The sequence below is a fragment of the Ursus arctos genome, unplaced genomic scaffold, assembly GCF_023065955.2.
Source record: "Ursus arctos isolate Adak ecotype North America unplaced genomic scaffold, UrsArc2.0 scaffold_36, whole genome shotgun sequence".
In the NCBI taxonomy this organism is placed as follows: Eukaryota; Metazoa; Chordata; class Mammalia; order Carnivora; family Ursidae; genus Ursus; species Ursus arctos.
In genome coordinates, this window is record NW_026623050.1 from 23,618,545 (window position 1) to 23,639,907 (window position 21,363).

At 48.0% G+C, this 21,363-nt stretch overlaps 1 protein-coding gene across 1 annotated transcript in view; it reads right to left on the minus strand.

Moving 5' to 3' along the window:
- Positions 1 to 21,363, minus strand: part of MYO1E (myosin IE) — a 188,804-nt gene that overhangs the window by 22,962 nt on the left and 144,479 nt on the right. Inside the window, exons 18-22 of the mRNA XM_026518589.4 lie at positions 16,337 to 16,435; positions 9,205 to 9,349; positions 5,440 to 5,554; positions 5,059 to 5,228; positions 4,830 to 4,975 (exon numbers count right to left, since the gene is read on the minus strand). Of these exons, the coding sequence (XP_026374374.3) occupies positions 4,830 to 4,975; positions 5,059 to 5,228; positions 5,440 to 5,554; positions 9,205 to 9,349; positions 16,337 to 16,435 (675 nt within the window). The remainder of the gene's footprint in view (positions 1 to 4,829; positions 4,976 to 5,058; positions 5,229 to 5,439; positions 5,555 to 9,204; positions 9,350 to 16,336; positions 16,436 to 21,363) is intronic.

The window sequence follows — 21,363 nt, forward strand, 5'->3', positions numbered from 1 at the left end:
TCTACTACACCTCCTTGTTCATGAACTGTTCCAAACTAGGAACTGGAATCTTTTCTGAAAGTCTGAGAATGCACCTCGGAGGGTGTAGCCACAAAGCTGTTATCATCTTCCTGTTCCTAGGCAGATGAAAATTCTGGAATTATCTTAATCGCTTCAACTCTAGCACTTCAGAACTCCCAACAAAGGTACTTATGTAGAAGTCACTTGGAATGAATGAAATAAAATCCAGGCATCCTCAATCCCGGCCCAGGGGTAAGAAGACTGTTGCATGAGGAAGACAGCGTAAGCAATAGGAAGAGAGTAAAACAAGCCGCCCCACTTTCAGTGTGTGGGGTGAGGAACCAAACTCCTGTTTTAGCTGCTTGACGCAGAGCGCTCCTGGGCGTTCTGGATGTGCCTGTCTGCCCGGCTGTACTTCAGGCGGGACAGTGCTTATTCAGCAGGGCTAAGTGAACCCAAGCAAGTAACCTTGAGTAGTCTAATGTCCTGAGATTTATTAGGAGTTTCGTGACCATAAAGAAAAAGAAAAAGCAGGCCAAAACTTCAGGGTCAATTATCAGCAGGAGTCTGGAAATGAGAAAAAGTGTTTGGACACTTTGACTTCGACCATCAAATTCAAAATCCCCTCCCTCCGGTGACCCAGGCATGGCAGTCGGTGCAGCTATCCCCGGCCAGGCCAGTTTCAGTTCATTTGCCTCTCCTCAGCCCATGCTCCAGGGTCGGAAAACAAAGCTTTTACATTTATTTATTCTAAAAACTCAGACTTATCTTTGGACCTCACCCCTGTCTTATTCATATGCTCAGGCTACAATTCCTTACAGATGTTCGATGCACTGCCCCGTGTTGAAAGATCCTTTACTAGTCCCTGGTTTGGCTCTCCACTTGATTTTTATCCCCTCATCTTTGTGGCTTATCGTTGTACTGTTGACAACACTAGAAAATCTTGTTTCACTCCCTTAACCAATGTCTTTTTCACAAAAATGTTAGCTACAAAACACCGAGTAAAGACTTAAAGGAGGTTTTTTTTCTCCTTAAGCTGAAAAGGCAATTTCCAAGGCCAGCCCTGCCTGTATTTAAATCTTTACACAATTTTCTTCCTAATTATGAAATATGCTTCTTTTAGCAAACTGGAAAGTACAGGGGTGGTTAAAGAAGAAACTAAACCTTACCCAGAATTCTAGCATTCAGAGAAACCAACAGCACCAGCTTGGGTCCTACCTGACTTCTCTGGGACTGCAGATCATGCTGGGTCCGGCCTCAACACTGGCCCCCTAGGGAAGGAGGGGAGATGGCTCATTCCCGCCTTTTGTATCCCAGGAGTACCCTGTATGGCACCTGGCTACTGAGATGTCTGCTCCCCCTTTCAGAAGGACAGGGAGCTCCTTGAGGCAGTGTTCTCATTCACCTTTGAATCCCAGAGCTGAACAGAAAATGTGGACAGTCTGCAGGTTCCCAAAGTTCAAAGGTCACATCAGGTAAAGATTTCAGTAATGCTTCAGGTCAGCTGAGCAGTGGCAAGCAGGCTGTTCTTACTGCCACATTTAGGCCACTGCGCAGGGGAGCGTCTGGGCAAGAATGCTATGACCAGGGGAGCACCTGCCTGAGGTCCTCTTACAGGTTGCTTCTCCCATCGCATGTAAGTATTGGAAAATCTACCGACCCAGACAGGCAGCCATGTGCTTTTGGGTCTCGGGCCTCTGGTGGTCAGCTGTTGGAATGACAAGGACTGTTAGAAGCCTCACTGGACAGAACCCCGAGTAGGAGATGGGATGGTACCACTCTCATCACCTACAATGCGAGAACAAAGAACACAGGCTCTTACACCTGGGGCCGCTGTGCCAGCAAACTGAGTGTTTCGAATAAGAGCAAAGCCAGCTGAGTACGTGGTCAAGAAGCAGCTCCTGAAGGATCCTTCAGAAACTGACAGCCATTGGCCTACGTGAGCAGACACCCCAAGGCCCGGAAACCCAGTGTCTCACCTACATGTTGCTGTGCCATCCCGATTTCTTTTTTTATTTTTAAAAGATTTTATTTATTTGTCAGAGAGAGAGAGAAAGAGAAAGCACAAGCAAGGGGAGCAGCAGGCAGAGGGAGAAGCAGGCTCCGCCCTGAGCAAGGAGCCCGATGTGGGACTCAGTCCCAGGACCCTGAGATCATGACCTGAGTGAAGGCAGATGCTTTACTGACTGAGCCACCCAGGCGCCCCCCTCTTTTTTTTAAGATTTTTTTTCAGTAATCCCTACACCCAACGTAGGGCTCGAACTCACAACCCTGAGATCAAGAGTCACATGCTCTACCCGCTGAGCCAGCCAGGTGTCCCAGACAAAGCCTCTTTAGGAAAAAATAACCGCCATACCATGATCACACCTCCAGAAATCAATGCTAAATCCTTCATATTAAGTAGTCGCACTCTCATCCCAAACTGTCATTTGGTTGTTTTCGCGCGGTTGGCTGGATTGGGAGCCGCAAGCCCGTTCTGCTTTCACAGTGACTGTAAGGGCTCAAGGTGGCCCAGACCGAGCCTGCGGGCACTTGGATGGTCTCTACTAGAAGCAGCCACCGGGCAAGCGTTCCAGCCAGGAGTCAAGCACGACGCCTCAGTCTTCAACGAACACACACGTGATACAACTTTTCCCCTGAATTTCGACTGTTAAAATCCTTCTCTGTACCAGTATTGAAGCATTTTGAGAGCGTGTGTGTGTACAAACACACACACACACACACACACACACACACACACACACGTTTGGTGGCCCGGTAGCAGTTTCTGCTCTGGGTTTGAACCTGGCCGTACCGTCACCCATCCGGTTGCATTCCTCACTTGGTTTAGATTCCTGGCCGAACCCAGCGGAAGGAGGAAATGAGGGAACAGTGTGTCACACTCGGCGAGTGTGAGGCCCTGTAACATGCACAGATCACAAGTGACAGTGACTCAGACTCCTTTCTTTCCGGAGAGCCAGAGTAACTTTTAGGCTAAGTACCTCCTTTTATTACATCCACTAATAAGGAAAGGCCATAAGGGAGCAACGTCCAGACCGTGACTACTCGAGAGGAGGCAGAGGAAGGTGGTTTGGCCGTGAGACACTGTGTCCCCAGAGGCTGTGAGAGAAGACAAGACAAAAGGAAAAAAATTGGAGTGGGGAAATCCCACACACCTTGATAAATCTCAAGGACTAGACAAAGAAGATAGTGTCGAAGTGGCTGATACGAACGCAGACGTATGATTATTTGTGATCAAGGACTGCTTGAGCGGTCTGCAGGCTAAAGACAGGCCTGGGCAATAATAACAGGAAGAATCATCAGCACTCCGGGAGTAACGAGCACATATGCCCCGGAGCTAGGATTCCCTGCCGTTCAGCCACGGCTCCTGTCAAGAGTACACGGCGTGTTTCGGCTAACCCCGCTTAGCCCAGGTGTAGCTGGTCCCCATGCGAGAAAACAAGCAGCCTCCAGTGGGGTTCCTTGGAACAATGAGGGCAGCCTCAGAGCCCAGCTAGCCAGGAAGTGTGGCCAGCAGGCTGCGCAGCTCGGGTTGTGACCCAGCCGGTGACCTGAATGCTCAGACAGACCTTCCGAACACGGGACTGTGCCCAGAGCTCTTCCCTGAAACCCACGGCACTGACCGCCCCCCCCCCACCCTGCCCCGACGTGGGGCCGTGAGAAAGGCTGCTGATGGACTCGTCTGCTTACAAGTGTTTTAAACACTTAACCTCACAGCACCACCTGGCCCTTGAATAGGAAAACTGGGAACAGAGAGAATCAGAAACCACAGGGACACAGGCAAGAACGGACCCAACTTGAAATGTGTTTTGGATTACACAGTGGAGCCAGGCTTTCCAGCCTGGTAGGTCGGATGCCTGAGTGCACAAAACCCTGGCTTTTCCCCGAGAGCAGCGGTTTTGTCTTCTGTGTGGAATAAGAGTTGAGAGGTGTCCCGATTCCAGAAGACGTGTTCATAAGCAGCCAGAACATCACTGCTTTTGATGCCATGGCGGCCCTGACAGAAGCAACAATCTCCTCGGAAGGGTCCAGGGACGCAACTCAAGGGGGAAGCTACTAAGCTCAAAGAGGCCTTTCTTCCTCTTGTCTCAGCTTTCTGTGGGCTGGGAGGATTCTGTGGACTGGGAGAATTTCCTCTCATCAGAGGGAACTTAGTCTGGGAGATCTGAGCACAGGAGGATTTAGGGAAGTCTCCTCACACATACAAGCCCCTCTGTCAGAGAAAGCCCGAGTGCTGACAGCAAGAGCCAGGGCCCTTGCCTGTGAACCTGGGCTTGAAGGGAGCATTTGGCAATGACTCCAGGGCTATGGATTACGGAGATCCGTCCACGCACAAACAGGCAAAAAGGAACTTCAGGCGTCCAAAGACACTTCCCTCCCAGGACAATCCATGGTCACAACAAACTAAAAAGCAATACTGATGGGTGGAAGGCCACCTCTGCTTGGGCTTTTGGCTTGAAATGGGTTAGGTCTTCGACATGGGTGAGGTGGGCTTGGAGACAGGGCTCTGGTCCCTTGGCCCCACTGCAGTCAGAGCTGTTACACTCAGTTTCGAATATCAGGTTTTTCTCTCACATTTTATGAGAACAAAGGATCTGAGTAACCCATGACTAGTGGAGCTGGCCAGAAGGCCAGCTCTTCTTGGAATCTCATTCTTGAGACCTATGAAGGTCAGGTCTTCTCAGGGAAGAAGAGGAAACTCAGTTCTCTTCACCATGATTTTCACAACTGGGGCACCCGGCCAGACCTTTCTAGGCTGCGTTTGGAATGGCGGATGGCGGCGATGAGGAGGGACGGGCAGCCCTGTGCCTCCAACACTTGCCGCTCACCTGAGGGACACGGACAAGATTCTCTCCATCTCGATTCTCCGCTTCAGCACTTCCTTCACCTGGCCTTTGTCCGGGCCCTGTTTGACCTTCTCTCGTCCAATTAAGTACAAGCACTTTGGAGTAAGAAGCAAGTCTCGCTTTACACCCTGTAAGGAGAGGTGCTTTAAGAAGGTGCACAGACGTGTCAGAGTGGCAACTTCCCCCACGACGGGCAGTGGTCAGTGTGTACCTTGAACCTCCTGTCGTACTTGGTCACCGTGTCTGCAAAATCGATCTTCTCTCTCTTCCCCACAAACTGCTGGAGTTCTGGGTGCTCGTCCATCCCGATGTAATCCCCGATGAAGTTCCTGTTAATACTGTTTCTCCTTCTCTCCTTCTTGTTCAACAGGAGGTCTGAGGCTGGAATAACCGAAAGGACAGAGAAGATGGGAGCGTCAGTCCCCCGGAAAGAGGAGGAGAATCGTGTGGAAATACACAGAGAAACTCTACACGGATGTAGGGTTTTTAACACATGACATTATACGCAGAGTAAAGGGAACCTGTAACTTCATCTAGGCTCAAAATTGTTCTCGAGATTTGTTAAATGGACGAAACGGAACACCCAAAGTACCTTCCTCTCTCATTTGGACGTATTTCTTCCGGGCCACAAATTTCCTCCATGATTTCTGTATCACTCGCGCATACCCATCGTACTTTCGCTCTCTCATTTCTTCTAGAAGAAATAGCTGTGAACGTAGAGAAGGCAAATGTGAGCCAACTCACAAGACCTGAACGTTGCTTTCTTTGGTTATTTCAGGGACACTCACTTTAGTCAAGGACAGAACATGGGAAGCAGCTTCTCAGACTCATGAACAAACGTGAAAACACGATTACTAGGGCATATTGTTTACAATCACTAGAACGTCTTTCTGTTTTCTTCATTTCACAAAAAACATAACGGAAAATAGCCGTGTCTGAGCGTCAGGCGACCCTGACAACGCGCGCCCTGCCTGGCTCGTCATCTGTGCGCATCAAATGAGTGATTCACCATTTATCCCCTGGTTCCCCGCCTTGATCCCAAGAGGATATTAGCTGGCCAGACAAACGGAGCTGGAGGAGGCCGTTGTTTACTGCCGTGTGTAGCCTCCTCACGAGTTCCCAGCTCTGACTGGGCTGCCGTGGAAAGAGGGCTGCCCTACTTTCAGTTCCATGAAAGTACCGACGTCCTGCTGCACACAGTCTCCAAGGACTCACTGGGCCACAGCGTAACAGCCAGCGCAACTGGAGCTGGGCTTACGATGTGCAATTAGGGGACATGGGCTCACCGAGAGGGACCGAGACTGTGGCGCTTACAGGCCCATATCAGACACCGGCACGTCCTGACACTCAGGCCACCATGACAGTCCTGCCTGCTCTACTCTCCTCAACGGAGCTCTGGAATAACGAAGATGAGAGCAAACAGCTGTAATGTGCCGAGTGCCCGCTGCGGCTCAGGAAGCAGTCTAGATTTATATTCTAGAATACCTCCTTTCATTCAGCTCATCAGCGACGACACCGGACACCTCTTTCTGTTATCTCCGGAACTAAGGTTGGGTGGGTCTGGAAAGTGAACCAAGGTCTTCCAGGCCCTGCCAGCTCCTCCCTTGAACATGCAAGTCTGTCTTTGTAAATCTGCCTTTGATCAACTCATGAAATGATGGGAAACTTTCTCGTTCACCTAGGAAGTGGTTTTCATGACTCTCCAGGAAACAGAATAAGAGGTACCAATGAAAACAAGTAATGATGATGACAAGTCAGGGCAGAAATGTTCCAGCAGGAAACAAGTGAATTCGGCTTGACGGCAGCCAGGCTTGACCGGTTGCCTCTGTTTATCTGGGTCTATACTCAGGAGCCACATCTGTCCCCTCCTGTCACTCAGCTTCTGCTTCTCACAGCACCAGCTGTGCAAAAACAACATCTCAGACTCAAAAGGGAAGGGGCCGCCTCACTCCGCGGCCTTCAGCGCTGCTGACAACAGGCACTAGGAGCGGATTTCTAAAAACAAAAGGAAGACATGGTCGCACACGGGGACGGAATGTTTAAAATCTGAGCCCTTGGTGATGGGTAGTAAGGAGGGCACGTATTGCATGGTGCACTGGGTGTTATACACAACTAATGAATCATCGAGCCTTACATCGAAAACCGGGGATGTACTGTATGGTGACTAACATAATATAATAAAAAATCATTATTAAAAAAAAAATAAAAAAAAATAAAATCTGAGCCCTGGGGTTGCTTGTTTGAAGAATATTCATTGGTCTTTCTTATCTTGCGTGTTGGGTTTCTGAGTAAGCCTTGTTTTCTTCTTTCCCAGAACTATTTTGGGAGTGTCACAGAAAGTACACTTGTGACTCAGAAAGCAGGAGGCAAGCAATTCCCAACGTCCTATACATTATCAACGACTAGCTGGGTTTTAGGTTTTTTCCACAAGTCATAGGGGTGAGAGGGAGGTTCAAGAAAAAAATGGAAAAAAAAGAGAAAAATAAAACCCCAAATCATGGACACATGTAACAAATAAGCCATACCAGACCTTTTGGTGTCCGATGTCTAACGTGGGTTCTTAAAGCACATGGGTTATTTTGTACAGTCAGCACATTTACTATAAAAGTCAAGACAAAATCCTAAGGCCGATTTTTAAAAACCAGTTTTTGTAAAAGTGTTCGCAATGTCAGGGCTCGACGTGGATGGATGAGTGATGGGGGAGGGGAGAGATTAGCGGCGAGGGTGCGGGCGCGCATGCGGTTGTGTGTGTGCGTAAAAAGATGGGGAAAAGCAGAGTCAGGTGATGGTAACAAAGCATTTGGGAGGAAGACAAGGAAAAGCAAACCCCAAGATAAACCTTGACTTTGGAAGTAAAACCCCACAGCTCCACTAAATCAGAAAAAAAAATATGAAAAATATTGAGGCTGTTCTAATTATATGTGAAAATTCAGCAAGACACAAAAGTAAAAGCGGGTATAAAACAACAGAGGAGGTCTGCATTGTACTGATAAATCACTCCATCCCATTTTAGAAAGAACAGGAACTGCTCTGTGGGTTGCTTAACGGTGTATGACACAACATTTTCTTTTTATATTTGGAAATGAAATTGCTGAGAAGCTACAAATAACTCAGAGTGGAAAATGCTACCACACACTTTTCATAAATGGGTTCTATTGATGTGTGCCACTTATTTATTTAATAATTTTCATGGTTCTTAAAGCCATTCAGTTATAGCCATTATCATTTCCGGGTCTCAGGCTGATCCTCTGAGGTAGAACAGTGGCCGTGGGGCCCGTTCCAGAAGAGGGAACTCACGGGAAGACAGGGATTTGCCTCAAGTTCAAGTGTTTCCACTAACACCAACACTGCCAGTTCTCATGTTATTTCCCCTTGATCTGATGACTAATTTTGCCAAGTTCACCATAGACTCTGAAATGGAGTCTTGTGATTGTTCAAGGAACCTCAGAAAATGATGATGCCTAACTTCGGTTAGTTCCAGAAGTTTCTCCAGCTTAGAAAGTAGCCTTCATTCCATAGTCCCAGAGCTAACTGGGCAGAAGAACTGACGAGTTCTGCTCTGAGGAATCCGGCTTAAGAACTGAGAACTTCCTACAGACGTTCATTAGGCTCGCAGTGGCCACCTCCCCATCAGGAAAGATAAAGAAGTTTCTCCAAGAAATCTGTGGAGCTCTAATACGTTTGTGAATTGTAAAATGCATGTTTGAGTCTCTTACTGGTAAATATTCGTGTTCCGTGAACCCAGAGGTTTCTCCTCCTCCCTGTCTCCTCAATGTTCTTTCCAGGCTCCCTCATGGTCTTCAAGATACAGTCCTGAGACTTCCCACCCTGAGCTCTGTTCTACCTTCGAGGAGGAAGCCTTTGTCCGTGTGTCAATGACCCAACTGGTGTCCCCCAGGTAAGGATGTACGTTTACCCAAGCCTCCTGTGTGGGACAAAGAAGTCCCTTTCAGCTTAGACACTAGTGGACACTATAAGTAGCTGGTGGGCACCTGCTATGAGCCACGTTCTGTACGAGGCTCTGAGTACACAATGGCCCATCACAGGGACAAGAGGGGATGACCATCTAGAATGAGAGAGAGACAATGAGAAAGAAGGGATGCTACTGTACGATGACTTCTTACACCTGCTGCGTGCTCCGAGGCTCCGAGGAGCAGGGATGTGGGGAACGACCTACGCAGAGATCGGGAGCAGGGGAGAGGACACCGAAGGCACCAACGGACGGAACAGGGGGAGAATGCAGCTAGCCGTGTGTGGGGAGGGGTAGCAGAGGTGCTGCGGGGAGAGGGGTGGCCCCGAGGAAACGACCAGGGGGCAATGACCGGGGGTGGGGGTGGGGGGTCAGCCGCGCACTCACAGACTCGGGGGCTTTGATGAACACTTTGCTCCTCCCGAGCTGGAACTGGTCACTGTCCATGTTGACGGACTGCAGCAAGTGGAGAACACCCTGTTTCTCGTCCCCTCTCCACGACGGCCAGGTGGCTTTGGTCAGAATGGCGTACCTGTGAGGACGGTCGGGGAGAGAAGAGTCAGACTCGGACAGGACTACCCACCAAAGGCACCTGGTAGCACGGGGTCCTGGAGACCCACTCACCTCTGTTCTAGGGCCGAGGCACGGGTCTCGACAGCTGCAGAAATCCAGCGGGTCTGGTGTTCCCATTTCAGAGCATCCCTCCTCCCCACTTCCTATCCGACCGTTTCCATGTTAACGCCCCGGTGAAAAGCTGCTTTTCCTTTCTACCACCATCTAAAAATAGCACTCCTGAAGGTGGCCAGTGACACTCTTTGGGCAAAATCAAACCTTCTTTTCTCAGTGGTGATTTCCCGATTTCTTCTGCGCACTTAACAGTTAATGCAAAGAGTCTTATAAAGCTCCCTATAAGCAGCGGTTATTACAAAGTATCCACTTTCATCTTCGGAATTCTGTGCAGCTTGAGTCCAAGGCCCAGGTGATCTGGTCCTTGGCTCTACGTTCTCTCCTACTCGCCGTGTTCCTGGGAGGATGGCCTCTTCTTCGCACGCACTAAACTTCCCCTCCTCGGGGCCTGGCCAATGCTGTTCCCTCTACCAGCTGTGCCGTTCTGCAAAGGCCTCATGTGGTGGGCTCCAGTGTAGGGCACTACCTTTCAGGGGCCATTCCAGAGAGGCCTTTCTGGACTATTCGAACAACCCCTCCCCCCCAATAGTTTCTCTCATAGAAAATTATATTTTTCCTTCAGAGCATATATTATAGTTTGTAATTCTATTCACGTTTGCACTTCATTCATTTATGCCTCCTCCACGAGGACAAGAGCTCTGCACACGGATGCCACACCGTGTAGTTCATACTACACATCTCGCACCTTCCCAGTGTCCGGGGCTCAGAGGTCATCGCGAACAGCAAACGGCCAACGTCTACGGGGCTCTCTCTGCATCAAGTGCTGTCCTTGGTGCTTCAGATGTAGGACCTCATTTTATTCCTACAGCCACCTGATTCCGCTGGTCTTTCCATTTTGCAGAGTACGAAACAGAGGAAAACGGGGACTCACCTTCGGCTGCTTAGCTAGTAACTGTCAGAGCTGAGATGTGAACCCCAATCGGTGTCTTTAATCACAACACTACCTATAAGCCATGGAGTGGCTTATGTGTTTCTTTGGAAGACCATACAGTCTACTACACGTCTGTGCTACAAACATGGTAAATATGCAAGGGGCTGACATGCCAGAGACAGAAACACTCCAGGATGTCGGATATCGAAGGTCCCAAAGACTTACGGTGGAAGGAAGGAAAGAAAGGAGGGGGGAATCAGAGAGACGTGTAGAAGGAAAGCTGGAGGCATGGCCTTTGTGTAGGCACATCCAGAACACAGGCAACGAACGGGCTCCAGACCTCTAGAGAAGCCAGGCGCTTTGTTTCCAGAAGCTTCTACCAGGATTAGACTGACTTATAGCACCGAAGGGAGAAAGGAATCTTGATCTAAGAGCCGCCATGCCTTCAGGATCCAGAGCTCACTAAGAGGACAGACATAGGTTATCATCCTTAGGGTTGGTTGGCTGGGACTAAGGTGATTCTAGGGACCCTCTCTGCTCCTTCCAAATACCCATGCTTTGCTTATGTCTTAAATGTCTTGGAGAAGCAAACCCTACTGTTCCCTAATGAGAGATTAAAAAGAACTAGAAAATACCTCGTTGAAGCCATCCATTTGCATGAATATATTTCATGCATAATGAAGTCAAACAAAAGAAGTCACATATAAACGATGGATAGCAGAGCCTTTCTAGATGCCACTGGAGGACCTGCTGAAAGGTCGGAATGTACTGGCAATCTAAATGGATGGAGAAAAATTCATGCAGGCTATGAGAGAAGAAAAAACCAGGCCTCCAAGGTGATAAGTCTCTAAGAGTACAATTCTGCTTGGGTCCACCTAATCAAAATTCTAAAAGCAAGTGTCCATACCGCACAGCTGCAAACGGGCAGCTCTCTGCAATTCACATACCCCCACCCCTACTAAAATGGCGCTGCATTTCTCGTCAATTTTTTTATAGGAAGGAAGTTGTTTTGCAGGGACTTTCTCTCCCTTTAGCTGACAAGGCAAGGCTTCTAATAGTTTGGGTCTGGGCGAGACGTGGGGTTTGCATGGTGTTCCCAGGGCCCTGTGACTACGGACCATGGCTGTGGCCCCCTTGCTTTCCTGAAGCCTGAGGTGCCTTCCTCATTTCCTTTTGTGTTCACTGGGGAGACCAGGGCCCAATTCTCATATAAGGCTCTCCCACTAAGGAAGCACCCCAGTTCACTTGTCCTTCTCCAGGACGTGCTGCTGGGAACGGGTGGCAGAAGGCCATGGGTGCTGCCTACGCCGTGCCTGTGGTAGTTTTGGCGAGGTGAGGATTATAGCTTACATGCCTCTCAGCAAGTACTTTCAGTGTGAGACCCAACTCTGCCAACATTTCATCTCAAGGCCTGTGTACTGGCTGTTCTCTTCGCCTCTGACTGGCGGGTCATGGGCTCCTTGTTATCTCAGATGACCAATGAACGTTTCCTCCTCAGAGGAAATGCAGCCCTGACCCCAGTGACCTCTAGCTGTTGGCACTGGAGTGGAGGATGTTTCTGATATTCAAGGACACAGAAGTCTTAGCAGCTCGTAGGACACTCTTGACACCCCATGTTTTCCTGAGCCTTCTATTCTTTGATCTCGCTTGCCCAGGATATGGACTGACTTTCCTCACTGATGTCCCCTTTCCCTACTCCCCACATTCTGAGAGGCTGGGTCAAGGTCAAGGCAAGTATGTTTGTGGGGAATGTAAATGGGGCCATAAGATAAATTTTAGAAAGCTCTTATGTTCCTATCAGATTTTTTCCCCCTAAGAATTAGGACCCACATTTGGACTTATTTCTCCAGCCACAGTAAGGGGCATGTGCTGCCTAGCTCGAAAAGTTGTTTTCTGAGAATTTACAGATATTTTCACTAGCCGAAACTCAAAGTGGTGCCCTTTCTTTCTTTCTTTCTTTCTTTCTTTCTTTCTTTCTTTCTTTCTCTCTCTCTCTCTCTCTCTCTTTCTTTCTTTCTTTCTTTCTTTCTTTCTTTCTTTCTTTCAGATTTTATTTATTCATTCGACAGAGAGAGACAGCCAGCGAGAGAGGGAACACAAGCAGGGGGAGTGGGAGAGGAAGAAGCAGGCTCCCAGCAGAGGACCCTGACATGGGGCTCGATCCGGGAACGCCAGGATCACGCCCTGGGCCGAAGGCAGGCGCTTAATGACTGAGCCACCCAGGCGCCCCGTGGCTGCCATTTCTAACAGCTTTTTGACCCTTCCTAAGGACGTGAAAGTTGTAGTGGGGGTGGCGAATACGGTGTTCCTCCTGGAGGCAGCGCAGGACTCACTTCAAGAGCACGTGGTTCACCAGTGGGGACATTAAGGCATCTTTTGATTTTTAGTCTCCGATTCAAAGTCAAGAGGGACGGTTTTGATAAACATAAAGGATTTTTCAGAGAGAAAATGAACATACACACAGGCCCATTTCCCATTGGCTAAGCCTATTCTCTGAGTGCTAGGTTGTGTGTGAGCCACTGCTCTGTTCACACCTGTGGGCTTCCTACCCAGGGAGTGGTGTAGTAGGCGCGCACACAGGCCGTCATCCTTTTCCCTTAGCTTCTTACTGTCTCACTTTGCAGGCTTTCTGCGGGCATCTAGAAAGCAACTTTATGCGCAAAGCCTTTTTTCTCAGCCCTGAGGAGAATAAAGGTATGACACGGTTCAACTACTCACAGAGGATCACGGGACAAGACAGACAGTGGCGGACTCTGGCCCTATTCTGCACGACCAGGATCTCAGACTCACACACCGCACGGAAAACAGCACTGTCTCTGGAAATATTCCCTGCCCATGGACACAGATGGCCTGCTAGCCATTTTTGAGTACTTTTTATTGAGAAACAAATTATCTTCCAAACTTTTTTTTTATTACTCTCCTCGCATTCTCAAATCAAAAGATATAGGACATCAAAAGAGCCCACGCTGTATAAGACAGGGCTGCCCACTTGTCTCCTCCAAAAGGAAAAGTCCACAGCAGGAGAGCTCGAGGGGAGACATCCAAGGATAGAATCACTTCAGTCAAAGTCCCTCAACATAAAGGGGCAAAAGAGATTCACTAAACGTTTACTCTGTGTCAGGCGCAGAAGAAAGTCTCATGCATGGGGTCAGGACGGCATTCGACAGAGGCCCGGATGTTACCACCAACCAGGTCATCTCACAGCTCATTTACGGAGCTGCTGCAAACGCGTAACACAGCCTGCTCAGGGTAGCTCAGATGTTCCTGCCGGGGAACAAGGACTGCCTGCTCTCCCCAGCGTGGAGGCTCACAGCATTGCTTATGGAAGTCAAGTCTGATGGCGGTGTTTGAACTCACAACCCTCAGATCATGACCTGAACTGAGATCAAGAATCGGATGCTTACTGACCAAGTCACTCAGGCGCCCCAATGGCTTGTCTGTTTTTAAATAATACGGAAGGAACGAGGTCTTTCAGAATCAGTTTCTTCAAAAACCAAACAACCAAACAACAAACAAAACACCCACAAAAAAAAAAAAAAAACAACCAAAAAAAAAACCAAAAACCAAGTTTAAATTCTTAAAAATATCTGATTAGTTATCAAGAGTAGTGGCAATTGGAGAGACTCCACAGATTAAACAGTTTTTAAATACAGGAAAAACTACTGAAGGAGGATAAAATGATGAATGCTTTGGAATTGTTAAGGGCAGGCCCTTCTGGGTTAGGGAAAGATGGAGGGGATACTTTTCATTCACCGTTTTCCGTATTTAATTTTTTTCTCTTAATTACATAAAAGGTATTTGTCAAAGACGTGCAGTTTTGCAAAAACTTTAATGATTACCTAAGCTGTGGTTCTCAACTGGCTTTACCCCCACCCCACTCCCAGCAGGGGACATTAAGCAGCATCTGGATACACTTTTGGCTGTCACAACTCGGGAGGGATAGAGGGTAGCCCCCCACCACGCACAGGATGGCCCCATGATGGAGACTCACCCAGCCCCAAAGCTGGGTGGAGAAAGCCCATTCTAGCTAGTGTTAGATCTCTTTCAAGGAGAGTCGTCTTTCATAATTAACATCTCAGCTGTTCATCAGCAAATGTTTGCTGCTATAGTCATGCAAGAACTTGATAGACTTGTTTTCTCAACTTCCTAAATACGTCTTTCCATACAGTTCTGTTTCCACTCCAGGTGGAGTGGGCCCTTTCATCAGGAGAGCCATGACGGTGGGCTTCATGCCTAGTCTAGTCTGCCTCTCAAATGACCAGAAATCTTGACTGTGTGGAAACAGAGTCAACGGGGCTTAATGTATGAAAGACCCACCCTTCCGTTAGGCGTCTCTCAACCGCCCACATCAATGACCTCCCACCTACAACCTCCCACACCGGTGACCTGTAGGCCAGCTATCCCAATCTCAGGACACAAGAAACAGGACAGTCCTGAAGGAATCACTACTTTCTATTTCAAAAACCGTAATGAAGCTCTTCTTCAGCCTGCTACCTCTTCGTTACTTAAAATTTGAGTTTAAAAAAAATTCTTACATCCTGTTCCTCTACCTATATACCCCGGAGATATAATTATTTTCTGATGAAAATGCTAAATATGGCTTCCTTCTCTCTTAAACGAGAGTGAATAGACATAGAAAATACAGCGGGATCCCATTAACTTAGAATCATTAAGGGAAGTTAAAACCATGCAGTATTTTAAGGACACTAAATTCTATCCTTTTCAAAAACAAGTAGCACAAAATAAGAGCAACTTAAGTGCAGGTCTTGCCAAATACACTTTAATGGAAACGTGAAAATCAGTTTAAGTTTATACATGGGCTCTACAAAAATTTTGAGGTTAAATACTTTAAGCTTATTTTCTCAAGTAAGTTATTTTCCTGAAATCATCTTCATACTATTAACTTGGGCAGTCAAGTTAAACCTTCCCGTGTCACAATTATCATGAATTCCCGAACTTACGTGTTACACTAAGCAGACCAAATACTGGTGGCTACTGATTTCTTCTACAATAAACAATGGTAAAAAGAATTGTTAAACTTAATAAAAAAGGACAAATAGCTGAATTTTAAAAATGGGCAAAGGAGCTGAACAGACACTTCTCTAATGGCCAATAAGCACATGAAATATGCTCAACAGCATCCCATCAGGGACGTGAAATCAAAACCACAATAAGACACCACCTCATTCCCACTAGGATGGGTATTATCAAAGTCAGATATTAGCAATTGTTGGCAAGGACACAGATAAACTGGAACCCTCGAACACTGCTGGTGGGGATAGAAAAGGGTACGGCCATGCTGGAAACCAAGCTCGCGGTTCATCGAAAAGGTCAAACAGAGAATTACCAGAGGACCCAGTAATTCCATTGTTAGGTAAGCACCCAAGAGAAATAAAACCTTACGTCGACAGGAAAATGTGTATGTGAATGTTGACAGCAGCATTCTCCGTTATTCATCGGAGCCAAGAAGCGGAAACTGACACCCATCAGTTAGCTGATGGAGGAACAAGTAAAACGTAACACGATATCGCGCTATCGGTGCAAGCGAGTGTTACTGGGCAGTGGGTAGGAACGAAGCGCGGACACACACTGCAGTGTGGACGACCCGGAAACACTAGCGGACGGAAAGCAGCCAGACCCGGAGGCCACATACTCTGAGATTCTATTTCTACGCAATGCCCAGAATAAGGCAATATTCTGAAGTTCTTTCTACAGAGATGGAAGGAAGTGTGTGCCTAGGGCAGGAGGGGAGGGGAGAATTGGGGGTTGGTGACTAGGGAAGTGGGGTTACTTTTGGGGGTGATGAAAATGTCCTCAAGCTACCTGGTGATGGATGCACAACTCTATGAATATGGTAAAAGCCAAAAATCGTATACTTCCAAGGAGTGAATGCTCTGGTGAGTTACAGCTCAATGAACCTGCTGAAAGCAAAAAAAGAGTCCACAGTCACCAGGTTCTTACCTCTGGAGGAATTTTTGGAAGATGCGCCGATAAGCGTAACCAGCTCTTCTCACGCGGATGTTTTCTTTCAGACCCAGGTATTCTACCTGGTGCTTCACCCTGTACAGGAGAAAAGAGAGCCAGGATGTTACTGGCTAATTCTTCCGCCTGGCTCTCCTAGCTACTATCCCCTCAAACCCCCAATTACAAGCAGCAGGGACACATGACGAAGACGACAATTTAGGAGCTCCATTTTATGCAAACAGACTAGATGGGACGCTGCCCAATTCATGAGTCACTGAATAAAGCCGATCTGATCTTTAAATGTACTCAACGGAATTACATATAAATATAAATGTATATATATAAAGACCACAGGGGCACCTGGAGCTCAGTCGGTGAAGCATCTGACTCTTGATTGCAGCGCGGGTCATGATCTCAGGGTCGTGAGGTCGAGCCCCACATTGAACTCCTTGCTGGGCACGGAGCCTGCTTGGGATTCTCTCTTTCCCTTTCCCTCTGCACCCCCCCTTCTCTAAAACCAAACAAACTGTAATTTATAGCGTTCAGAGTCTGCGCTGACCCTCGGGTTCTATGATATTAATTTAAAAAATATTTTATTGTGAAATACAGCAATTACCGAAGACTTTACACATTTATTTCAAAAAACAGTAAAACAAAAAGCCACACGCCTATCATTCAAATTATGAACAAAAGTATCCCTTTTTCAAAAGACTAACTTTGGAATTAAATGACACCAGAGCTACTTTTGTTCTCCACCTAAATTTAATAGTGATTCTAGACCTAACACATCGAAGCTTTTCAAATGCAACGTAAGAAAGGGCAGATGAAATAATTTCAAAGACCTAAATTAAAAAAGCTCTAGTAACACATGTAAATTAGAGTTCTAGTTGGTTTTTATGAGAGTAAACAACTGCCAGTGGGTTTTGGAAAGTGGATGCTGGTCCTCCTAGATTGTGTTCTCACCTGGGATTTTCTCATCAGAGCAAATGTCCCCACCCCGTCCCTTGGGGATTAGGGCTTAGTAGATGGGGGGGGGGGTGCACTGGTGAAAATGCCTCTCCCCTTCCTGAGACACAAAGTGTCCTGGAAGCCGCGTGGCAGATCCCGGCCACCAGCTTCTGATCGTCCACCGGGGAGGCGAGCGGGGCCTTTGCCATACGTGCTGCGGACTGGTTGAATACGGACACTCGGAAACACGGTATTGGAGGGAAATGAGAAATCATGCTGCGGCAGGCACGAAGCCCGCCTTCTCCCCACTGAGCACATTTGGGGTGAAGCCGTACTGGCGACGGCTCCCCGAGAATGGCCCCTCGTGACCGGCTGCACTGGAAAGCTAATAGCAGCAGCCTCCTCCAGCCTCACGCGGGGCTGACGCTGGGCTCTCCAGCAAGGCTCTCTGCAAGCCACATTCCCAGCTCTGCACCGCACCCCGCAAGCTGCTAGGGAGCCGGGAACGGACAGTGTGGCTCCCGCTGAAGACGTTGCAGGAGGCACAGGGCCTCACAGCCAGGTTCTGGGCTGGCTTCCCGGTATGGCCCTGGCTCTGCCCCTGTGTAACCTCTCCATGCCTCACTTTCCACGTCTGGAAAGTGAGGATGGTGACGTTAGTTCTTTCTGCCTAACTGGGTACATTCCATGTAAAGCTCTGAGCTGGCTCCTGGCATGCATGACACAAAGCTGCTATTATGCTAATATATTCACAGGTACAATAAGTAAACCAGGACAGGAGACTAGAGAAAGAAATGGATTTTTCAGAGGGAGGAGATTCTCAGACGGTGACGTGCCTGGGTCTGGAAGGAGGAGCTGAAATCACCAGGTGCAGAGGAGGGAAAGGCAGAGGGCACAGTGGAAACGAAGGCACAAAGGTGGGAAAGGCTGTGGCCCAGGGCGGTGGGAGAGGAGCAGGTGGGAAACTCATCTGGAAGAGGGGGTGCAGCCTGGACTGCCCCGGGAAGGATGAGGTCACACAAGGAGGGAAGTGTAAGAAAAGTCTCGAGTCTGACTGGTCTTACTTGACCAGGATCCAGAAATGTCAGCTCCCTCAAGAAAATTACTTTTTAAAACAACCTTTATAGAAAGAAGTAATATTCAATATCCACAGCTGATTCATGACACACATCTGGTTAATAAAAGCAGAAATCAGATGCAGGAAAATAATTTTCTCTTCTCCTACCCTCCAAATCCAAAACTCACCACTGGCCTTTTCTCTGCTCAGGAAAATACACATGAGGGGTCAATCAGAGGTATTTGGTCATTTTTTAAAAAAGATGTTATTTTAGAGAGAGGGAGCATACGAGCAGAGGGAGGGGCAGAGGGAGAGAGAATCTTTTTTTTATTTTTAAGATTTTATTATTTGACAGAGACAGAGAGAGACATTAAGAGAGGGAACACAAGCAGGGGCAGAGGGAGAGGGAGAAGCAGGCTTCCTGCTGAACAGGGAGCCCGAAGTGGGGCTCAATCCCAGGACCCCGGGATCATGACCTGAGCCGAAGGCAGACGCTTAACCACTGAGCCACCCAGGCGCCCCGAGAGAGAGAATCTTAAGCAGACTCCCCACTGACCGAGAAGCCCGATGCAGGGCTCGATGCCAGGGCTCTGAGATCGCCACCTGAGTCGAAACCAAGAGACGGATGCTTAACTGACGGAGCCACCCAGGTGCCCCAGGTATTTGCTCATTTTAAGTATTTTTCGTAAATTTTGGCTTTATCCCAAGCTTTTGAGGCAGGGAATACATCACCCACTCACCCACTCATTCAAGTAGAAACGTTTCATTTCCATAAATCCCATAGGAAAGAATATGCCTCATGTTAAAACAGTTTCATTCACAGTAACTTCCATCACCAGGAAATTATCTTATAGAAATTTTCTTCCACGGAATGATCAGTTTAGCAAATTCTGTACTATTCAGCATTTTATGTAACCAAAGGATCCAAGTTGACTTTTGCATATCCTTGGAGTGCTGTCCCCTTCTCAGTAAACATCAGCCAGGCTGGCAATGCCCAGTGGTTCTCTTGGCCGTTAGTGCAAGTAGGTCAAGGCCTGAGAACTCTGCTAGAACAGCAATTCAGAGCCCAGGGCAGGCAACTTTGCCAGAGCCAAACAAAAACGCATTTTCAACAGGAAAAGAAAAATAAACCACACCCCGTAAACTTGTGGAATGAGTAACCCTGTCCACCGAGAACTTCAATTGACCGTGTAATCCCCGCCAATGAAGCACAGTGCCCTTTCACAGCCCCTAACTCCCCACACTCAGAAGAAGTGAGACCATCTATCACACAATAAACCTGAAAACCGGGATGGGGGGGAGGGGTGCATCCCAAGAAGCAATCCTATATACAATATAAATCAACACTTGACCGACAAATACCTTAGACTTCTTCACACCTGTTTACACGAATGGATGTTATGAAGTTCCTTACTGCAGTTCAAGTAAGTGATGGGATTTAATAAATAAATAAATAAATAAATAAATAAATAAATAAATAAATAAATAAAATAAATGGAAAACACCACTGTGGGGGATTCTATGGGGATTCACTGAGTAAATGTATTTTTGTTTTAATTTCTCCAGTTGTTGCTATTTCAATGACTCAGTTTGGATTTTATGAGAAGAGAGCATCAGGACTAGGAAACGTTCGACCAGTAGCTATTGCAAAACTTCTATACTCGAGGGACTTGGAGCAGAGCCATCTATACAGGCTAAGGGAGGTGTGCTGGGAGGTGTTACATTTGTAGGGGGAGCAAGATGTTTTCATTTAAGATGATGTTGACTGGAAGGGGAGCTGGATGGGATCTGAAGTAGGGGGACAGGTGGCCTAAAACACCCCTTAGCACTACCTCTGCTTCCAAGATCCCGTAATCTGGGCATTGCCAGCCTGGCTGATGTAATCGGTTTCCGAGGATGCTGACGTCACCCCTCTTCTACTGTGTGTGTATGCGTGCACAGGATGTAACACGGCGCGTGTGCACGTGAACGTGCGAGGGGGGAGCGTGGCAGTGACGCAGAGACAGGCAGAGGCAGGCTGACAGCTCACCCAGGTCTGGGAGAGACATTCTGTCCGACTGAACGAGATCAAATTCTGAACCGACCCTCTTAGTTTAATGAGGAAGAAACTGAGGACTGAGGAGATGAAGTCTCTCTCTCAAACCACTTAGTGACAGGCCAGCACCTCGCTACGGTCCTTCCAAATCCCAGGCCGGCTCTTTGCTGTGGATCAGCTGTTGTCAAAGTACCAGGCCCAGACCCCCCACACGAGCAGCACCGAGGAGCTTCTCAAAACTGCACGTTCCTGGGGCGCCTGGGTGGCACAGCGGTTAAGCGTCTGCCTTCGGCTCAGGGCGTGATCCTGGCGTTATGGGATCGAGCCCCACATCAGGCTCCTCCACTATGAGCCTGCTTCTTCCTCTCCCACTCCCCCTGCTTGTGTTCCCTCCCTCTCTTGCTGGCTGTCTCTATCTCTGTCGAATAAATAAATAAAATCTTTAAAAAAAAAAAAACCTGTATTCTCTAGTCTTCCTTAACATTTTCCCACTCAACACCCCCATTCCAACCTGCACAGGCCACATCCCTAAATGCCAGCTGTAGGAGGAATGGTGGCCCAGGATTCCTCAGGACTCAGAGGCGAGAGGGCTGGCAGCACGCCATACGTCACAAGCCTCCCTGGGGCTTGTTCCCTCCGGCGGGAGTCACCACTCTGCTCAGGAACACGGTCAGTCGTCAGGGGCAGGTACCGAACCTAGCGTATGCCCCCGGGACCCCCAAGGGCAACAGTAAATGACACGCTGCTTTGTAACCAGCTCTTTAGACCTTCACTCTGAACCCTGAGCTGAGCATGCGAGGCCCCATCCTGTGGGTACCAATAAGGAGCTAAGCAGACTAAGAATGTCTACACAGGGCCTCAAACTAATTTTAAAACCATCCTGACTCTGCAGTATTAAGGTGTTTTTTTTTCCCCCGTCTGTCCCCAGACTAGCCAAGATCAACAGTATAAATTGCTAATTCTGACCTGAATGGCACTGGTAAC